This window comes from Suricata suricatta, chromosome 16, assembly GCF_006229205.1.
Source record: "Suricata suricatta isolate VVHF042 chromosome 16, meerkat_22Aug2017_6uvM2_HiC, whole genome shotgun sequence".
NCBI classification, from domain to species: Eukaryota; Metazoa; Chordata; class Mammalia; order Carnivora; family Herpestidae; genus Suricata; species Suricata suricatta.
Window position 1 is genome coordinate 46,862,133 of NC_043715.1, and position 20,683 is coordinate 46,882,815.

Below are 20,683 nucleotides of genomic sequence, written 5' to 3' on the forward strand. Positions count from 1 at the left end.
GCGAGCTTCTCCACGCACGCAACTGCCCTGTGGGCGGAGTCGGGCCTCAGACAGGCGCCTGCGCACTTCTCCTGGGCTGCTTTGCCAAGAATCAGAAAGTTAAGCGGTGAGAAGTGGGCGTCATTGGAAAGCGAGGGCCCATGGAGGGGACTGGGTGGCGGGAGACCTTCACAGAGGTGTTATTTCATGGCTGAAGAGGCTGAGCATCTCCGAGAGCACAGCTTTGGAGCCAGACACAGTTGAGATACTTCCTCTCTCTGGGCGTCACTTTTAGTCCTCTGTAAACTGGGCTTGACTCACCTCAAAGGCTGTTGAGGGGATTGGGTGAAATCAAACACGTAAAAGCGCTCAGCACAGGGCCTGATATACTGTGGGTGCTCACTATAACCCATGTAACATGGACATAGTCCTTTCCAATTTGTTAAACTGCTTTCCCTTCCCTCCCACTCTTCTGGCTGATTTAAGGATATTCACTGGGCTTCAATAGGTGACAGTTGCCCTCAGAGGGAGGGACTCTTTCAGGCTCACTACTGCAGCCCAAGTAGAGACAGTGCTGAGCCAGTGCTAGTTAGAACACAAGTCTCCTGCATTCCAAGGGGAGATAATACCGAGGGGGGTGGGGGGGGGACTTGGTTTAAGGCACCTGCGGACCTTCGCCTTGAGTCACCAAGGTGTGTGTGGGGGGCGGGGGGGGGGGGAGGCACCGCGCCCAAGGCCCCGCCTCAGGGGAGCTGCTCAGACACACTCAGCGTGGATTCCGGTTATCTTGATAGAGTGCAACTTGTAGGTGCAGGTTAGAAGGGGTGGGGGTATCGGAAGGTCCTGTGACCTTGGAGGGCAGAGATTGGAAAGTGTTGGGGGCGTTTGAGACGGGGACACGGTGTTTGTAATGGGGGACCGTGATGGATGCCATCAGGAGGTGCACGGTCAGGATAGAGGAGTTTATTGCAATCGGGAAGGAGGTATTAGTTCTTAACATGAGATTTAGGAACTTCCTGATCTTGATCAGGGATATGGGGGTTTCTGTTGGATGAAAGGCGATTTCAATCGGGGTCATCAGATGGCACAGTTGTTATGTAAGTTCCTGGTTGCCGTTAGGAATAAGGTGCAGTCTAATGGAGCGTCCAAGTCCTGATCATAAAGGGGCCTAGGCACTGTTTGAAGCCAGGACTGTCGGGATTGTGGTCCTTTACCATGGGCAGCTGGGAGCAGTGGTAATGTGGGCGTCTAGGTCATGATTAGGATGGAACTGTAGTCCATGAGACGGATTTGACATGGGGGCAACAAGGACCCGGAGGGTTAAGTCACGGGCTCACAGAAAAACCCTGTAACCGGGTGCCAGATCCAGCTCGGACGCGGAATCGGTCTCGCTTTGCGCAGGCGCATCACCGGCAGGCTAGACGCTACGGTTGGAGGCGGGCCCGGAGTGGGTGGGCCTTAGAAGCTTCACTCTGCGCTTGCGCCGAAGGGGCGTGGCGGTCGCACCTGCGCGAGTAGGGGGAAGGAGGAGGGGCGAGGTGACGCAGGCGTAATAATAGAGAAGGTGCCAGAAAGATCCAAAACAAGTGGCTGCGGCCGTCGCCCAGGAGTTGTCAGACGCCGGAACCCGGTGAGGATCCAGGGAGGCCTAGAGGGCGACTGGTGGCGGGTAGATGGAATCACTTGGGTGTCGGGGAAAGAGCGGTGCCGCCCTTGCAGGGCGAGAGGCTCGGGTAGGGGCAGCACCACCTGTGTGGGGCGAAGGGCTGCTTTGGTCGGCTCCACTTGTGGGGGCAGAGGGTCGCTTTCGGAAGGTATCATTTGGGTGGAGTCGTGGCGCTGATCGGACAGTACCATTGGCCAGAGCCAAGGGGCACGTCCGGGCAGTGCTACTCAGAGTCAAAGGACAGTTGGCAGGGGGCCCTGGGATGGGCCCCCGCGCTTGTTCGGATCGAATCACTTGGTCGGGTCTGGAAGCTCGTTCGGGACATACCACCTGAGGAGGGGCGTTCGGGCTGGGTCGGCCCGACTGGTAGGAGGACGAGCGGGGTCTAGCGTCTCGACCTGTTACTAGGGGACCTCGGGCGATACCATTCCTTTCTGGGGGAGGGGGAGGCAGAGAAGGCTAGGTTGTGGAGGTAGCTCTCCTGGGCGGATCGGCGTGGGGGAGACGCTCTGGCAGCGGTGGGGTCCGGGTCTCCGCGTCGCTGACCATTGCCCTCTCTCCTCTGTGTGGGTTCTAGGCCTTGGTTCTGAGCTTGTACCGCCCCCCCTCCCCCGGGTATGGCGCTGTCCGGGTTGACCCTGGCCCCGAGCTGGGAGGAGGATGAATGTCTGGACTACTACGGGATGCTGTCGCTTCACCGTATGTTCGAGGTGGTGGGCGGACAACTGACCGAGTGCGAGCTGGAGCTGCTGGCCTTCCTGCTCGACGAGGCTCCCGGCGCGGCCGGCGGTCTGGCTCGCGCCCGAAGCGGCCTGGAGCTGCTGCTGGAGCTGGAGCGCCGCGGTCAGTGCGATGAGAGCAACCTTCGGCTGCTGGGGCAACTCCTGCGGGTGCTGGCGCGCCACGACCTGCTGCCGCACCTGGCGCGCAAGCGGCGCCGGCCAGGTAAGGTGGAATGGGAGGGTGACAGACTTCCGGTGGGGACTGGGCCTTCCTCTCGCTGGGCCTCCATGACTGCTCTGATATGGACAGAACCATATCAGCCTATGTCCCAACCTGTCCCGCCCCCCCTCCCAGAGTATCAAAGAGGAACACAAGAGGGAGGCGGCATGGTTTCGGAGAGGTGTTTGAGGAATTTGGCCACATCAGTGATGTTTGTGGCTAGTGTTTACGGAGGCCTTATTTCATACCAGGCACAGCAGTAAGCCCTTCGTATGAACTATCCTTTATATCCTCCCAGTAATCCCATGAGGAAGTCCTGTTGGTGTCCCCACCATACAGGGAAAACAACAGGGTTAAGAGGAGTTAAGCAGCTTGCCTACATTTAAGAACTGAATCCTGTGTGTTGAGTGCAGGAGGTACAAGGTGTTGGGACTGACCAAGTGTTCCATGAAGCTTATATTTAGTGGGCGGAGAGGAGCAGCCATTAAGGCAGATAATTTATTTTTAGATACGCTTATAAAAAGGTTAAAGCAAAGTTAACAATGTAGAAAACAGGCAGTGGTGTGTAGTGAAGGCGGCCTTCCTCAGATTGGGTAACTGGTGAAGACTTTGCTGAGAAAATGATGTTTGAACGGAGGCCGTACCGCTGTTGTGCGTAGACCGCACGGGAGAAAATGCTAGGCACTGGGAAAGACAAGCTTTCACCCCTTGGGTCAGGAATGAATCTGGTGTCATCAGAGACCAGTGTGGCAGGAGCAGAGGGGACCCAACGAAGCAAGAGCAGACAGGGAGATAAGAAGCTGCTTTACACAGGGGCTTGGCGATGACACAGGTGGAAAGTGTGGGAGTAAGGATTTAGAGGAGGTTTGGCTTGGCTCTGAGATGATGCCCTCAAACCTCTGAGGGAAGCACTCCTGGAGGAGCAGTCCTAAGAAGGTGAGGAAGTCAAGGGTTTAAGGACAGGAGTCCCTTGTGTGTCTTGGTGTCAAGCTGTTGAGCTCTTGGCTGGGTTATTAGAAGGGCAGTGGACAGTTGGGGAGGGGGGTTGTGACCTTCCCTGCCCAGGAAGACCAGGAGAAAGGCACCACTGGAGAAGAACTGACAGTGTTTTTGGAAAAATGTATCTAGGGGTTAGGCTACGAGAAGATTTGGGGAGCCTGCTTAGTCCTCAGGGCCTCAGAGAGAGCTGGGGGCAACATCGCAGGGGTCTTGACCATGACTTGGCTTACAGAGTAACCCTGACAGTTGGAGCTGCTAGAGACGGGGTGGGGTGCCCGGGGGGTCATGTGTCTGTCTGTCTCTTTGTAGGCATCTAGCACCCACTGGGCAGGAAGCGTTTGAGAGGGAGCGGATGTCTGGGCTCCGACCTCTGGGGCACCTGGGCTCCCAGTGGAGCAGGAGTCTATCTCCAGGGGGCAGTTGCAGGCTGGGCCTAGGAGGACGCCAGACGCTGTGAATACTTCTTTCTGTTTTTCTCTCCGTGAAGTGTCTCCGGAACGTTACAACTATGGCACCTCCAGCTCTTCCTCGAAGAGGACAGAAGGCAGCCGCCGCCGCCGTCGCCGGTCAAGCAGTACCTCAAATGCCCAGCAGGGTCAGTGGGAGACAGGTGAGCCTGTGCGGGTAGGCACGGTGGCGGCATCCCTTTCTGCCTTCTGAACCCTGGTGAACCCATTCCGTCCTGGCCCATTAAGGAAGGGGCCCAAGGGGTCATTCTGTCTCTGCATTCCTGTGTGTGTGTGTGTGTGTGTGTGTGTGTGTGTGTGTGTGTATTCTACAAAAGCATGTGTTCAGAAGCAACATATGGAATTTTTGTTGTGGTTTTATAGTTCATCCGAACGACATCACGTGGTGGGTATTCTTCACGTGGCTGCCTTTGTTGGATCCCTTTCTGAGACTTACTCATGTCGAGGACCTTTAATTGATGGCTTTTAATTGCCGTGCCAGTTCATTTATGCTATCTCCTCTCCCCTAGTTCCTGAATTATTTAAACATAATTTCAAACATACAGAGAACTTGGAAGATGGATACAGTGAACATGCTCATATCTTTCACCTTGATTCAGTAATTTTAACATTTTTGCCACTTAAAATTTTAAGTTCATACATTCTTAATGTTTATTTTTGAGAGAGAGAGAGAGAGCGAGCATGCGCATGTGCATGCAAGTGGGAAAGGGCCAGAGAGAGAGGGAGACCCAGAATCCAAAGCAGAGTCCAGACTCTGAGCTGTCAGCACAGAGCCCAATGCAGAGCTCAAATCCACGAACTGTGAGATCGTGACCTGAGCTGAAGTCAGATGCTTAACCGACTGAGCCACCAGGCGCCCCTACGTTACCCCACTTTTGCTTTATGTGTGTGTACACGTAATGATGGATTTTTAGTTGAACTCCATGAATGGAAGTTACAGCCATCCGGGCACTTTTTCTCTACATAGTCATTTCTTGAGAATAAGGAGATTGTCCTGGATCACTTCCAGACCATTGTCACACCTGAGAAGGTAAATACTAATTCTCTGATATCCTAATGGTTCATTTTCAAATCTCCCCAAGAGTGACTCCATTTTCAGGACCCACTCATAGTTGAGTTTCTTCTGCTTTCAATGAGGTCTCCTTAACTTCGTAGTCTAGAACCCAGACTTCCCCCTAACCCCGTATTTGTTTCCTTTCTTCCCATGACATCCGTGGCCTTATTGACCTGGTCAGACCCGTTGTTCTGTAGACTGTCCTGATTGTTTCAAAAGTGTATGATAATTTCCTGCTAGTGTCATTTAACTGGTTCCTTTGTCCCTTGTGTCTCCTGTGAAGTGGGAAGCCCCCACATACTCACACCAGGAGACAAGTGTGGCAACAGCTACTGGGTGTTGGTTATAGTTTATAACTTGAAAGTTGAACATCACGGAAATGTGTGTGGCAAGAAGAGTAATTTCCAGGACTAATAGCTTAGTGAGGTGAAGGTAAGATGCAAAAAAAACCCCACAAAAGTGGTTCAGGAAGCTTGGTGAGATTCAGGCCACGTGGTTTTGGCAGGAATGCTCCTCCGTTGATGCTGTGTGCTTCGCCCTGGAGCACATCGGAAGTCTTAAGGTCTGGTTTTCTTGCTGTGAGTGGGCAAGTTCGATCACTTGGTTAAGGTGGTGTCTGCCGTATTTGTTCTTTGTAAAGGCACTCTTTTCCTTTTAACGGTTAGTAAATAACCTGTAGGATGACACTTGGGCACTTGTGTTTAGCCTGCATTGGTGATCTCTGCCTGAACCAGTCATCACATTGGTGTTCACAAAATGGTGATTTTCTTATTCTTTTTTCGATGTCTGTTAGCTGGCAGGCAGTCTTTCAAGAGTTTTTCTGGGGTGCCTGGTGGCTCATTTGGTTAGGCATCCAACTCGATCTCAGCTCAGATCTTGATTTCAGGGCCATGAGTTCAGGCCCCTTGTTGGGCTCTGCACTGGGTGTAAAGCCTACTTAAGAAAAAAAAAAGTTTGTCTTTTCTCTCTCTCTTGTCTTGGGGGTGGGGGAGTTCACTATGGATTCCAGTATTACTGTTTGTTTATTTATTTACTGCGTTAGAATACGGTAGTCATTCTTCCTGATGTTCAGATTGACTAGCGCCTGCTGTCTTTTTGATTTACCGCCATCATTCTTGGGCTTCCTGCTCTGTGTCACTGCACATCGCCCGGGATTCAGCTTGTATTTTTCCTTCCCGAGGCCTGGAGTCTGCTGTTTCCAGAAGCCTGGTTTCTCTTAGAGGCACTGGCATGTAGAGACCAAGACCTGGGTCCTGAGTGTGCACGTTTTTCTGAGTTCTTTTAGCAAACAGAGCTAGAGACTGCTTCAAAAAAAATTCCTATTTGGGGCAGTTGGGTGGCTCAGTCAGTTAGGCATCGGACTTCATCTCAGGTCATGGTCTCACAGTTCATGAGTTAGAGCCCTGTGTCAGGCTCTGTGCCGACAGCTCGGAGCCTGAGCCTGCTTCGTATTCTGTGTCTTCCTCTCTCTCTGCCCTCCCCTGCTCACTCTCACTCTGTCTCTTGCGCTCGCTCGCTCGCTCTCTCTCTCTCTCAAAAAAAAAAACCCACCATTAATAAAATTTAAAAAGTAAAAAAAAACTATTAGTGTTTTCAGTTTAAAATTAATGTTATAAGGAGTTTTTTCTTCACATTAAAAATTTTGATTCTTTTTTTTCTAAAATAATTTTTTTTAATTTATTTTGAGAGAGAGTGAGTACAGGGAGGGAGGTCGGGCCCAAGATGGGGCTCAATTTCAAGAACTGTGAGATCATGACCTGAGCCAAGATCAAGAGTCTGATGGATGCTGAATGGACTGAGCCACCCAGGTACCCCTACAAATTTTGGTTCTTAATGACATTGGGAAAGGGGCACCTGGGGGGCTCAGTCGGTTAAGCATCTGGCTTCGGCTCAGGTCATGATCTCATGGTTCATGGGTTCAAGCCCCGCGTCGGGCTCTGTGCTGACAGCTCAGAGCCTGGAGCCTGCTTCAGATTCTGTGTCTCCCTCTCTCTCTCTGACCCTCCCCTGCTTGTGCTATCTCTCTCTGTCTCTCAAAAATAAATTAAAAACACTAAAAAAATTTTTTTTAAATGACATTGGGAAAATGGATTTATTTGCTTCATTTTACAACAATCATAAAATAGCTTTGAAAGTACAACGTCAGTACCACTGCTGACTCCATCTACTGAAGGAAGCATACCGTTTATTTGTGGTTCTTCCTGTCCTAGGAGTGTATCCCACTGAGAGTTTACAGTCAGAATGTTCTTCCAAGTTACTTGAAATAATTCTTTTCTCATTTGTGTTACTAATTTTATATATATATAGCTAGGTTCATTTGTTTCTGTTTAATTTTATGGCTGGTGTTATTTTGGTCTCTTTTTAATTTTTTGAATATGTAAAACAGTTACATGACTCAAAAACGTATGTGGGAAAGATGTTCTTAGAAGTATCATTTCCAGTGTTGTTGCCCCCACCCCCTAGTGAATAGGTAACCAATTTCGTTATTTCCTATATATCTTTAGTCTTATAAAAATAGCAAATATATGGGGCGCCTGGGTGGCTCAGTCGGTTAAGCCTCCGACTTTGGCTCAGGTCAGATCTCACGTTTGTGGGTTCGGGCCCCACATCAGGCTCTGTGCTGACAGCTAGCTCAGAGCCTGGAGCCTGCTTCTGGTTCGTGTCTCCTTCTCTCTCTGCCCCTCCCCCTCTCATGCTCTGTCTCTCTTCGTATCAAAAATAAATAAAACATTAAAAAATTAAAAAAAAAATAGCAAATATGTACATTTTCTTAGTTTGTCTCTTTTTTATGTAAAATGTAGCCAGTTTTAGACCCTTGTATTACACCTTGCTGTATTTCATTAAAAAGGCTACTCCAGGAAGTTACTCTGTGTCTCTTGTCAGATGTTTATAATGTTTTCATATTTAGCTAGTTATAAAATGTCCCTGTGGCTTGTTTCCTGGTGTGAGTGTGCGGGGTTTCTTCAGGGTCACATGTGGGACTGCTGGCGGTGGGGGGATGCTCTTTTTAAATGATGCTAGGTTGTACTTAACTGCCTATCTTTTTTTTGTTTGTTTGTAATGTTTATTTTTTTTATTTTGAGAGCGAAAGAACACGAGTGAGCAGGGCAGGGGGAGAGAGGATCCCAAGCAGGCTTCACACTGTCATCGCAGAGCCCGAGGCAGGACTCGAACTCACGAATTGTGAGATCATGACCTGAGCGGAAAGAGTCAGATGCTTGGGCTGCCTGGGTGGCTCAAGTCAGTTAAGCATCCTCTTTCAGCTCAGGTCATGATCTTGCAGTTTGTGAGTTCGAGCCCCGTGTCAGGGTCAGACCCTGGTATTTGCCTCAGATTCTGTGTCTCCCTCTCTCCCTGCCCTTCCCCTGCTCACACTCACTCTCTCTCTTTCAAGAATGAATAAACAAACATTAAAAAAAAAGAAGAGTCGGATGCTTCACTGAGCCACCCGGGCACCCCAGCTGCCCTTTTCATGCATAGCGCCATCGAGGCCCAGGAAGCAGAGGGGCTCACCCAGCGTCTTCCTGGCCTGGAGACCAGCCTTGAGCTCTTCTCCAGGCACCTGCCTCAGTGCTGTTATCCTGGTCCTCAGCATGCTGTCTTTCCCTTCCCAGGTTCCCCACCGACCAAGCGGCAGCGGCGGAGCCGGGGCCGGCCCAGCAGTGGTGCCCGGCGGCGGCGCAGAGGGGCCCCGACCACCCCCCCGCAGCAGCAGGAGCCAGCCAGACCTGCCTCTGAAGGCAAAGTGACCTGTGGTAGGTGTCTGCAGGCCTCAGCGAATGCACGCACGGAGCCGTGGCAGGCTGCACGGAGGGTGGGAGAGATGGGCACTCGTCTGGAGTGCCCACACCTAGTGGGTAGGCGTCGGCTTCTGTCCATCTGGACCTCGGTGTCCCTCCTGTTACTATCTTGCCTGCTTCCATCTTGTCCGTGGCTGGAAGATCACATGTGCTACCTTCTCCGGGAAACCTTTACAGACCATTCCCTGCTCTCAATTTCATTTGCTTTTCCAGTAAATGTTTTCACAGGTTTTTGCGTTCTAGTCTTTTTTTTTTTTTTTTTTTTTTTTTTTTGCAGTGGTGGAAATACCGCACAGGGGCAGAATGAGGATCCTGGGACAGGCTTCCAGGTTCACCTCTTGGCCTTGGCACTTAAATAGAGGTGTCTGACCTTGGGCAGGTTACTGAACTCTTTTGTGTAAGATGAGGCCCGTAATGGTGATTTCCAAGTTGGGTTGTGACAAGAGAAAATGAGTAAAGTGTTCACAACGGGGCCTGGCCTGGGGCCCATGCCGGGTGCTACTTACCAGTTTGTGCTGCTTCTGCCGTTCCTGTGCAGCGAGCTTGGGACAGGAATAGCAGTGAGGTCCCTGCCCTTGGGGAGGCGACCTTCTAGTAGGGTGACAGACCAGTGAAACTGAAGCTTGTTTCAGATGGTGCGGTGAACAGAGGGCAAGGGGTGGGTGGAGGAGCCGGCCGGAGCCTGGCGGGCCTTGGAGAAGGGAGCTGGGGTTTTGTTCTATACAGTGAGCGTTACGTAGGGTTTTCAGCAGAGGATTGAGGTGATCTGACACCTGGTTTTGACGGGACTCTGACTTCACCTGGAAGATCAGTTAATAAACGAGTTACAGTTTATAAAGAGCTTGGACCTGTGCTGAGCCTGTAGCGTGTGCTCTGCCAGGGATGTGTTGAGAAGCTTGAAAAAAAGGAAAGCCGGGAATCGGGTAAAGAGGCTGCACAGCCCAAGCAGGGCGGGCAGACAAAGGTCCGGCCCCGGGAAGTTCTGCTGGGGAGAAGGGGTGCACGAACAAGGTGTGCTGGGACGGGTGGGGAGATTCAGCCGGGGAGATTCCTGCTTAGACCTTGCCTTCGAGAAGGTCTCCCAGGTCCTAAGGGGAGTAGGCGGGTGCCAGTGGGTGTGGGCCCGCCCCTCTCTGGTTCCTCCTCCCCTGAGCATCACAGGAGGCTGCAGATACCAGTGCCGAGTGCCCTCTGACAGCCCCCAGCTTGTGGGGGTGGCTGCCCTGTGTGACTGTCCCCAGAGGCAGGCAGTAATTACCAGAGCCACCGGGAGGGTGTCACTGCCTCCTAGGGAGCCTGCAGAGCTGAGGCTGGGGAAGGGTCTTGTGGCCGGGTGAGGCTTCAGGTCTCTTCCCTGAGGGCAGGGCTGCGGTGGGGAGGTGCTTACCTAGGGTGTGGCTGGGAGGATTGGAAGCAGGTCTGACTGCTGACTCACTGGGCAGGGTGGGGCTGGAGGGAGGTTCTCCCCGGTAGGGCCCTGGTGGCTGCCTCTGAAAAAACTGGGGTGGCTGACCTGTTTTTTTTTTTTTAATTTTTTAAATGTTTGTTTATTTTTGAGAGAGAAGGAGAGTGAGACACTGAATAGAAGCAGGGTCCAGGCTCCGAGCTGTCAGCACAGAGCCCGACCTGTGGCTCAAACCCACCAGCTGTGAGATCATGATCTGAGCTGAAGTTGGATGCCTTAACCCAGGCGCCCCTGGGATGGCTCACCTTTAACAAGGCCCAGTACCAAAGGTGGAAAGAGGGTCCTCCAGCCCCGAGTGACCTGCTATTCTTGCCACCTCCTGGTGTGTGACAGCTTTGGGGATTAAACCCTAGTCAGCTGCCCTCCCCAGAGGGGTAGAACTAGACTAAACTCCCGGTTTCCCCAGGAGAAGGATGTCTGGAGTACCCTAAGCTTGGGCACTGTGCTGGGCAGGCTACTCACCTGGCCATGAATTTTCAAGCCAGCGCTGAGGTAAGGGTGACAGGCCCCACTGTGCAGAGTGGCAACGTCACTTCCTTCTTTTACCCCAGGTGTGTTCTCAGCATTTCCTGAGTGCTGGGCACCGCAGGGATGGGAGGCGCTTGTGCTCACAGGGTGCGTGGTTTGGTGGGAGGAGAAAGCCAAGTGACAGAAACTTCAGGTGGCAGCTGAGAGGAGAAGGCGAGGCAAGGGGTGGGAAGTGATAGAAAATGCAGTTAAGATGTGTGTTCAAGGTAGGGTGGTCTCAGAAGCCCCCTTGGAAGAGATGGAGCAAGCGTGTAGATGGCTGGGGAAGAGGGCTAGATACGGGACAGCAGGTGCCAAGGTCTGAGTGAGCTGGTGGTGATGGAGGGATGGCGAGGAAGCTGGCGAGACTGGAGTCAGGAGCAAAGGGGAGACGTAACTCATTTTTTTAAAGAACATTTTAATGTTTATTTGTTTATTAATTTTTTTAACGTTTATTTTTGAGCAAGAGACCGAAACATGAGTGGGGGAGGGAGAGAGAGAGAGTGAGAGAGACAGAATCTGAAGCAGGCTTCAGGCTCTGAACTGTCAGCTCAGTGACCCTGTCCATACGATAAGCAGTTGGGGCACCCGAGTGGCTCAGTTAACCATCCGACTCTTTTTTATTTTTCTTTTTTTAAGGTTTATTCAGTCATTCTTGAGAGAGAGCGTGTCTAAGTAGGGGAAGGGCAGAGAGAGAGGGAGACACAAAATCTGAAGCAGACTCCATGGTCTGAGCCTGGCTCAGGGCTCGAACTCACAAACTACAAGATCCTGACTTGAGCTGAAGTTGAACTCTTAACCAACTGAGCCACCCCAGGCGTCCCATTGTTTTATTTATTTCTGAGAAAGAGAGAGCACAAGTGGGGGAGGTGGTGGGAATCTGAGGGAACAGAGGATCCGATGTGGGCTCTATGCTGACAGCCCAGAGTGGATGTGGGGCTCGAACTCATGAACCATGAGATCATGCCCAGATGTTCAACGGACTGAGCTACCCAGGTGCCCCTCATTTCTTTAAATGATGGAAAGCAACCAGAGGATGTGAAGAACAGGATGAGCTTTGCTGTATTCCCTGTTTTCGTGGAGAAGGTACAAAGGCAGATACAGTGGCATGGTGAGCCTTGTCCCGCCTTCCCCCGATTTCAGCAGCTGTCACCTCGTGGTTGATATTGCTGCATCATCCGTGTTGTTTTGGAGTCAGTTTCAGGTGTCTTGTCTTGTTATTTCATCTGTAGATTTTCTGCTGCATATCTCTAAAAGATCAGAATTCTTAAACACACACAAACACACACACACACACACACACACACACACCCCCCCCCCCCCCCCCCCCCCACACACACACCAAAATAAAACCAGTTTCTTAGGATCGAATGTCTAATTAGTGCCCTAAGATCCAGTTGTCTCATGAGTGCTGGCTCTCCTAGGCCTCTCCTGATCTCAGAGATTTCCCCGTTTTGTCGTTTTCTCTCCCTCGCCCTCCTTGCTTCGTGGTGGTTGAAAGTAGTTTTTCTGTAGGTTCGTAAAGACCGGAGTTTGCCAATTGCATCCTGCAGTAGAGTGGATTGAATGTGTTCTCCTAGTGTCTGTATTTCCTGAAGAGTGGTGGTCCGGTCTGGAGAGGCCCGATCAGGTTCTGGTTTGAGTTTCTGTTGTGTTTTCAAGCTCGCTCCCCAGGTGGTATTGCAGCCTTCCATCCTTCTGTCCGGAAGCAGGTAATACTGCCGTTGGCTCGGTGGCAGCCTCTGCTTATTGTTCAGTAGAATCTTGACATTTGTCACGTCTTGAGGAAGAGACTAAAGGGATGGGGTGCCACTGTGTCGAGAGGAGGGTGGTGCTGGCCCTGGAGTGCCCGCCTCCGGAGGTGACCTCACCCCTCCGCACCTCCAGGGCCTCCTTCGTAAAGCCAGCACCTGCTGGTTTTCTGTCAGCGCTCTCTGGCTGCCTCTCCCTTGTGCTGTCCCTTCCTTGGTCCCAGGTTGGGAGTCCTCTCCTATTTCCCCCTGCGTCTCATTCTGCCCCAGAAGAGAGGGGCGGGGGGGGGAAGAGGGGGTGCTGGGGCCCACCTGAGTGTCGGAAGCCAGAGCAGTTGTGCTCACTAAGACAGTGTAGCCACAGCCTCTGCTCTGGGGGCGGGGAGCCTCTCTGCACAGCTGCCCTAGTGGAGAGGGACTGTGGTCAGAGGAAACGAATCGACCAGCCCCCAGTCCCGGCTGCACGGGTGGCCTTGCTTGGCAGTGGTGCACCTGCGCCGGGCTGTCCGCTTCTCCGCATGTCTGCTGCTTCTGTGCTGGCCTGGCCACCTTTGGCCTTCCCCGACTCCCACCCTGGCTCTGTTCCTGACCACCCTGCCGCTTCCGCAGTGCAGCTGGAGTCGTCTCCGCCTGAGGTCACGTCCTTCCTGAGGCCCTCTGAGGTCTCATCATGTGCCAGGCACTGGCCTCCTCTCTTGACTTTCATCCAGCCGTGTCGTCCCCAAAGCGGCCCCATGAGAGCAGAGCAGGTGCCCCATGTTAGGAGGCCCTGGAGGTGTGGAGGGGTGTGGTCATCTCTGGGGGCCCCGGACTCCCTGCCCCACCGGCTCAGCCCCACCCCTCCAGTCGTGCCCTAGTGCCTGCCCCTCCTCGGGGGTCCTGCTATGCCTCCACCTCCACGGCCTGTGAACACCTCGAGCACATTTCCTGCTTCCGGACGTGGTGTGTGGGCCGTGACGTTTTCCGGGAATGCTGCTCTTCACTCACCTGGCTTCTCTCTCTCCATCCACTTGTTCTTCACATTTTACTTCCAGTGTCATTTCCTAGAGAGGGTCTGTCTGATCATTACAATCTAAATTATACCTCGCTGTCTCTAATTTTCTCTCGTGGCCCTCAGGATGTCTTTTAATTCCAGGTTTCTGTGTGGTGGTGTGTGAGTGGCAGAAACAGGACAGGGGTAGTTAAGAGCTCAGGCTTTGGAGCCAGGCACCCGGGTTGCAGTTCCAGCCCTGCCATTTCCTGTCTGTGTGGCCTTAGGCAGGTGATTCATCCTCTGTGCCTCAGTTTCCCCATCTACAGAAAGGAGGTAATAGCACTCCCATATGAGGTTGCAGGGATAATCAGAGCATTAATAAATGTGACACGTGCATGTAGGTCTGTGGTAACTACCGTGTACGTGTCAGCTGTTGCCCTTCAGTCCTTTTGGTGAAGACTGAAGGAGAAACTGAGCTCGGTGCCCATGATTGAGGCCCAGGGATGCAGGGGTGGCTCGTGTAGGTCCTCTTTTCCTCGTGGGGTCTCCTTGTCCTCTTTCTCTGTGTACCACACTCTCGTGTTCCGGACTCAAGGTTGGCCTGTGGTCTGATGAAGGATTTCCTCATTTGACAGTGGGGTTGAGCAAAGTGCTATGGGGGTTTGGGGCCCATGATTGGGAGAGCCCTTGGGTAGGGCCTGGCCCAGGAGAGGTGCTTCCTAACCGGGGCTTCATAACTTCCAGGCCCACTTGTGGCGGGGCGTGCACGTCACCCCGGCATTCCTGGCACTTTGTAAATGTATCTGTTGAAAGAAAGAATGGATGGGACACACACTAGTCCATCCTGGTCCTGTCGTCTTTCCACCCACCATGTTGGGGGGTAAGCTCTGGGTGAACGGTTTCTGCCCCAGGTTGAGTGCCGATCTGCGCTGAGGAGAAAGGCAATCTGGGAGGGTTTCACCTGCAATGGACGTGTGGTTCTGTGGGCTGGGCCTTGGTGGGGTAGAGGAGGTGGACAGGTCATTGTGTGAGTAAGGCTTGTGCTGGGGGCATGGCCCTTCTGCCTGGAGGGCAGGGCATGGTGGAATGCAGATGGGACTGGAGGAGCAGATGAGGGAGGAGGTTGACTTGGGCCCAAGCAAGAGGAGGCCAGGCCTGGGCACGGGCTGTGGGGTAGAGAGGTGGGTATCGAAATCACAGTTCCTGTTTCTTGGTGCCTTCTGTGTCCTAGGTCCTGGGGCAAGTGCTTCATGAATTGCCTTATTTAACCCTCATGACTGCACTATGCAGCAGGGACCTCTTGTTTGTCTGTTTATGTTTTTCAGATGGGGAAACTGAGGCTCAGAGAGGTGAGGTCACATGCCCAAGGCCCCACAGCTAGAGTGGCAGAGCCGGGACTCGCCTCAAGGTCTGTCAGACTCCGCCACCTGGCTCTGTGCTTCTGCCACTGAGTTGCTTTGTGTGGCCTTAGACAGGTGCTGCTCCTTCCAGTCCCCTGCTCCCTGGCCCCCAGTGACTGAGGGCATGGTCAGACACTCATGGGAGGCAAGGATGTGGGCCCAGAGGTCTTAGGTGGTTCTTAGGTGGAGGGAGCTGGGTCTGAGTGCTGTGGGAAGTCCTAGGGGCCAAGGTCAGGTAGGTTTCCTTGGGTCTCCAGCTGAGTGGGTGAGGTTCCCCTCCAGGCTGAAAGCGGAAGGGTTTGGGGTTTGGGGTGGGAGGAGGAAGTGGGTGGTACTGAGAAGTTATCTGGGGGAGCAGAGACCTGTCTTCCACCTTGTGCTCTGTGGCAGACACTGTGAAAGGTGAAGGGAGTCAGGGGCATGGCCCTTCCCCTTCCAGAGCTTCAGTTTCCTCATCTGTCGAATGGGTTGGCAGCCCCTGCCCACAAGGCTGACCCCACCTCGTGGCCTGCCTAAAGCATTGGCACGTTGGAGCTTCTGGTGTCCGCTGTTCTCGGGGCGCCTGTCAGGCACGCCTTACCCTACTAGCTAGGTCTTTTCCATCCATTGCTCTCTTTTTAATCCTTTTAAGTCTTTCAGAGTTGGAATTCCCTGTTCAGGTAAGAACCTGGGCTCAGAGAGGTTGTGACTTGTTCCAGGTCCGGTCGCACAGCTGGTGCCTGAAGGCTCCTGGGTTAGAATCGTCTCCATTGACCCAAAGCTGTCCTCTGGGGCTTCGGAGGCTTAGTGACCTCTGTGGAGGGCTGCCACTCCCTGGCTAGGCAGCCATGGGCAAATCGCTTCACTTCTCTGTCTCCATTTGCTTACCTGTAAATTGGGGTGATAGCAGGGCTGGTCTCATGGCGTGTTTGCGGATTAAATGGGCTTGCAGTGCTCGTTGTCTTTTCCACTCCCAACTGATCCTCAGGGCAGCCAGTGTTGTGTGGGGAGGAGGTTCTGTTAGTAGCCTGAGTCATGGGTGGGAGTTCACTAATCCCCCAGGGAGGTGACATGCCTGAGGTCACATTTACAGGGACAGTCTGGGAAGTCCCAGGTCCTGTGCCCTGCGAGGAGCTGCCGCCTCATCTGGGTTGATGTGGGCAGGGTTCTAAGCAACAGCAGCTCTGCTCAGTCTGGCCTAAACACAGAGGCTGAAAATCCAAGGGTCTGGGGCTCATGTGGGGAGCTCTGTTTCTACCTCTCCTTCGGTGACCCTGAGTGGGCCTCGTGTTCTCTCCCCTTCCGGTGGCAGAGTGGCTCCCTGGAGCTCCGGGCTTACAGCCCACCATCTCAGCAGCCTCTGAGGGAAGAGAGCGCCTGCTGCTGGCAGAGCCAGCCCAGTTCCGGCCTAAAGACTCCTGGGCCGTGCTCACTGGGTGGGTGGGTGCCGGTGGTGTAGCTGGCCCCCCAGGAGTCTCCCTGAGAGCAGGAAGGGTGAGGCTGGTTGTCTCAAGGCAGGTCCATTAGTCCATGTGTTGCTTCTTCCACGAATATACGTTGAGCACCCACCATGGGCCATAGGGCTGCACAAGTGGATGAAACAGTCCCTTCAGGGGGCTCCCAGGGGAAGACAGGTGGTGAGCATGACAGTGTAAGGGGAAAGCGCAGAGGAGGTTAGAAAGTGCTAAGTGCCTTGGGAAGAAATGGAGCAGGGTCTGGGAGACTGGGCATGTTGGTGCCAGGGTGGTGGTGGTAAAGTTTTAAATAGGTTAGAGGCAGCCTTGCTGGGAAGGTGGCATTTGAAGGAGGTGAGGGAGCAAGTCCTGTGAAGATGGGCAGAGCATCTCCAGCCGAAGGAGAGGCAGGGCTGGGCCTGGTGGGCAGGGGTGCAGCCGAGTGCTGGGGCTGGAGCAGGGCACATGAGGGGAGAGGGGGTCGCCAGGTCAAGAGGTAACAGAGGCCAGGCCACAGGAGGGAAGCCATGTGAAGGTGTCACCCATACTTGGGTGTGGCTACCAGAAGGGGGAAGGATGTGGGGAGGTGCAGTGCAACCCATGGGGGGGTGGGAGGAGCCTGTTGGAGGAGGCTCAACTGTGGGAGGAAGGGTTGCGGTCTCCCTGGCCCATCGCACAGCGTGTCGTGTCGTGTGTGGGCTCCTCCCTGACCAGTCCCTCCTTCCTCCGCAGACATCCGGCTCAGGGTGCGAGCAGAGTACTGTGAGCACGGGCCCGCCTTGGAGCAGGGCGTGGCATCCCGGCGACCCCAGGCGCTGGCCCGGCAGCTGGACGTGTTTGGGCAGGCCACCGCAGTGCTGCGCTCCCGGGACCTGGGCTCCGTGGTGTGTGACATCAAGTTCTCGGAGCTCTCCTATCTGGACGCCTTCTGGGGTGATTACCTTAGTGGCGCCTTGCTGCAGGCCCTGCGGGGCGTGTTCCTGACTGAGGCCCTTCGTGAGGCCGTGGGCCGGGAGGCTGTCCGCCTGCTGGTCAGTGTGGACGAGGCCGACTATGAGGCCGGACGGCGCCGACTGCTGCTGATGGAGGAGGAGGGAGGACGGCGCCCTACTGAGGCCTCTTGATCCTGGACCTGGCAGGACTGAACCCACCTCCTAGTCTCCGGGCCACTTTCTCCCCTGGAGGACATCCATATTTGCCCCTAGAGGACTGTCACTGCAGCAGCTCTGAGGACTGGGACACGTGGCCTGGCCCCTTGACAGCCTCTCCCACAGGATGTGGGCTCTGAGGCCTAAACCACTTCCACCTGAGTTTTCTTCCCAGCCTTCCCCCAGCCCTACCCCCAAGTGTGTTCCCTCAGCTTCAGGAGGCCAGGGGCACAGGCATGCAGATCGGAAAGGGAGGGAGGCATACCTACACAGTCACCAAAGGCCCCCCGCACACCATGTCCGTGACCCTGGGCTTTGTGCACACGTGCTCACTGCCCCCTCTGGAATCTCCCCTGACTGCCCTGGCCTGCTCCACACGTCTTTGGCCCAAGGGCTTCTCTCTCAGGATCTCTGATTTTACTGCCCCCAACCCTGGACTCCGGCTATGCTGGACCCTGGGGCTAGGGTGCACACGGGGCCTGCTCATCTTGCCCTCACATCTCTGCAGCTGGCCAGGGCTCTGCCCAGCCTCCATACACAGACCTGGCTCTCCACATTCTCCTCCCCAGAGTTGGCCGCAGACTGGCATGTGGACCTGCACCTGGCATGTCACACCGCAGTGCAGCAGCATTAGACCCAAGTGTGTTGTTACCGATGGGGCCAGGATCAGAAACCATCTTCCTTCTCAGAAAGGGAAGGCAACGGCTTGGGGCTGATAGGAAAGGCCTTTTACAAATGGCGCCAATAAAACTGCCCTGGATCGGGGCTTAGGGTGGGCATCGAGGCTCCCCAGGACTCTTTCTTTATGGGCTGGAGGAAGGAGCTGATCAGGGCCTGAGCCCAGTATCAAGCTAGAGGAAGGGCAGGATGCTGGAGTATCCTCTGCCGCTGCTGCCCTAGGCTTGCCCGCCTCTCTGGGCCTCAGTTTCCCCATCTGCCAAAGGAAATACTGCCTTGGGGTCATAACCTGTCCCGGTCCTGTTTGCATATGCTTGGCTCTTGTGTGTTCCTGGGAGTACTAAGGTTGTTTTATTCACCGAGGTGGGCTAGCTATTTAGCCCAAAGCTTTGGAAAGTGAATGGATTATGAGCCACAGTTCTCTGCCTGGAATCCTTGTCCAGATGGCGCCTCACGTCTTCTGGAGAGTCCTCCTGAATCTGGACCTGGATTCTTCATCCTGAGGGCCAGCACTTCTTCCTGTTGCGTTGTGGCTCCAGGAGGTTGTGGCCTCCGGTTTCTTACTCAATACCTGATGTTTCCCTTCCTGTGTGGGAAGGGAACCAAGTATGGGGGTGGGCAGGACTTCCTAGGGGAAGGGGTGCTCCTGTTCACATGTGGGAACCCGGACCCCTGACCTTCGTTGGTGTGTAGGAACAGAGCCCCATCCAGGAGTCAAGACCTGGTCTTGCTAGTTGCTGTATGACTTTAGTCTGTCATACCTCTGTCCTCTCTGGGAGGGAGCTAAGGTCTGCTGGACACCCACTCAAGATCTATTTGGCCTGAGTGGGGGAGGGGCATAGAGAGGAGAGGGACAGGGGATCTTAAGTGGGCTCTGCGCTGACAGCAGCGCCCCCACTGCCCACACGGGGCTTGAACGAACTGTGAGATCGTGCCCTGAGCAGAATTCTGACGCTCAACCTACTGAGCCACCCAGGTGCCCGTTTTTGACAGGACACAGGCTTCAGAGAGGGGGATGTGCCTTGCCTAGGGGATAGTGGAGGGCAGGTTGGGGAGGCAGATGCGGAGATTTCTATGTCCCTTCTTCCCTCTATTTCGGGGACTCTCCTTGGTCTGGGCCGGAGTAGGTTCTGTCTCTGGGTTTTCCGTACTTGGGAGTGGGAGCTGCATACTGGTCTTGCTGCTGGGCCAAATCGAGGCGTGCCTCTTCATCAGGCTTTGAAGCCTGTCTCTCCACCCCTTATGCATGATGGACCCCGCCTCCTAGCTGGAAGAGATACAGGCCCTGTCCACGCGTCAGTTCCGCTGTGCACTCCTTTACCCATTCTTCAGGCCCCTCCCACCCCACCCACTTCAGCCGGGGACCCGCCCCCTTCGCTGGCACGCTCCTGCCGGAGGTAGGGACGCCTAACCGCGAGGCCGCTGGAGCCCGCGCAGGCGCAGTGCATGCAGGAGCCGGCGGTGGCGGGAACCTTGAGACGTCTAGCGCCTCCAGAGGCTCTCAGAGCGCGTTCGCTGTGGAGCGCGGACGCTCGCCTGGACTTGCCAGAGCCCGCGCCGGGCGCCGGCGGTGACCGACACACCCCTGAGGCCCAGAAGTGAGTCAGACCCAGTCCATGAAGACAGCCCAGGGAGATCAAAGAGCTTCAGGAGTCGAGAAAGATTCCATGGGGCAGGGCACCGACAAGGCTGCTGCCCGGCGGGGTAGGGGCCTGTGGGAGCTCAGAGGAAGGCAGGCCCTGGTTTCACAGACGAGAGGAGCCTGGAGCTGGCTCTTGAAGGATGAGTAGGAGTTCACCCGAATGATGGGGAGCATTCCAGCAGAGAGAAGAGCCCCCCCCCCCCCCCGTGAAGGCCTTTAGGGAACATTCCTGAATGGGATGTAGAGAGACAGATGGACAGAGTCAGAGGTAAGTGGCTGTGCAGTCAGCCGCACCCTCATTTGCACAGCGGCCATCTGCTCCCCCAGGCCGGCGACCGACCGATGTCAATTACAGTGCAGGCTGGTCACGTGTGGTCGGTCCCGTGTGCCTGGGGCGTGGCAACGCGCGTGTCCCCAGCCGTCGCCACCCTCTGCCAGGGCTGCTGACAGCGCTCTGGCCGCTCGCCGGCTTGGGGAGCTCCTGTTCTGGTGGGCAAGCCACCCCGGGCCACAGCCAGAGCGGGCAGTGACCGAATGAGCAGCAGAGGCTGGGGAACCCAGAAGGCACCGAGGGCCCCAGGAAGGCTTCATGAGTGGGACTCCGGCTCATTCAGTTAAAAGCGAACACCACCATGATACATTTCAACTGTGAAATATAACATACCCCAAAGTACAGTGAGATGGTGTTAGGAAGTTATACAACCTCTTTGCCTCCCACACTGGCATTGCCAGCACCCCAGGACCACCGCCCCCCCAGACCCGTCCTCCCCCTTCGCTAT

At 54.5% G+C, this 20,683-nt stretch overlaps 1 protein-coding gene across 3 annotated transcripts; it reads left to right on the forward strand.

Annotated features, from left to right (window-relative positions):
* Positions 1-4: 4 nt before the first annotated feature.
* On the forward strand, positions 5-18,363 carry DEDD2 (death effector domain containing 2). Of its 3 annotated transcripts, none has more exons than XM_029926654.1 (5): positions 5-106; positions 2,223-2,590; positions 4,074-4,196; positions 8,722-8,862; positions 17,169-18,363. In XM_029926654.1, exons 2-5 carry the CDS (start codon positions 2,263-2,265, stop codon positions 17,558-17,560), a joined length of 984 nt encoding a protein of 327 aa, XP_029782514.1. In that variant the 5' UTR covers positions 5-106; positions 2,223-2,262; the 3' UTR covers positions 17,561-18,363. The 3 variants fall into 3 exon arrangements, with proteins under 3 accessions (XP_029782514.1, XP_029782513.1, XP_029782515.1); XM_029926653.1 differs by lacking the exon at positions 5-106 and adding an exon at positions 1,497-1,609; XM_029926655.1 differs by lacking the exon at positions 5-106 and adding an exon at positions 1,626-1,712.
* The last annotated feature ends 2,320 nt before the right edge of the window (positions 18,364-20,683 follow it).

Excerpts from the sequence above, each read along its gene's own strand:
- DEDD2 (XM_029926654.1), top strand. The coding sequence starts at position 2,263 with ATGGCGCTGTCCGGGTTGACCCTGGCCCCGAGCTGGGAGGAGGATGAA. Across the intron at positions 4,197-8,721 it reads GCAGGGTCAGTGGGAGACAG|GTTCCCCACCGACCAAGCGG; the intron begins GTGAGCCTGTGC and ends TTCCCTTCCCAG. Across the intron at positions 8,863-17,168 it reads TGAAGGCAAAGTGACCTGTG|ACATCCGGCTCAGGGTGCGA; the intron begins GTAGGTGTCTGC and ends CTTCCTCCGCAG.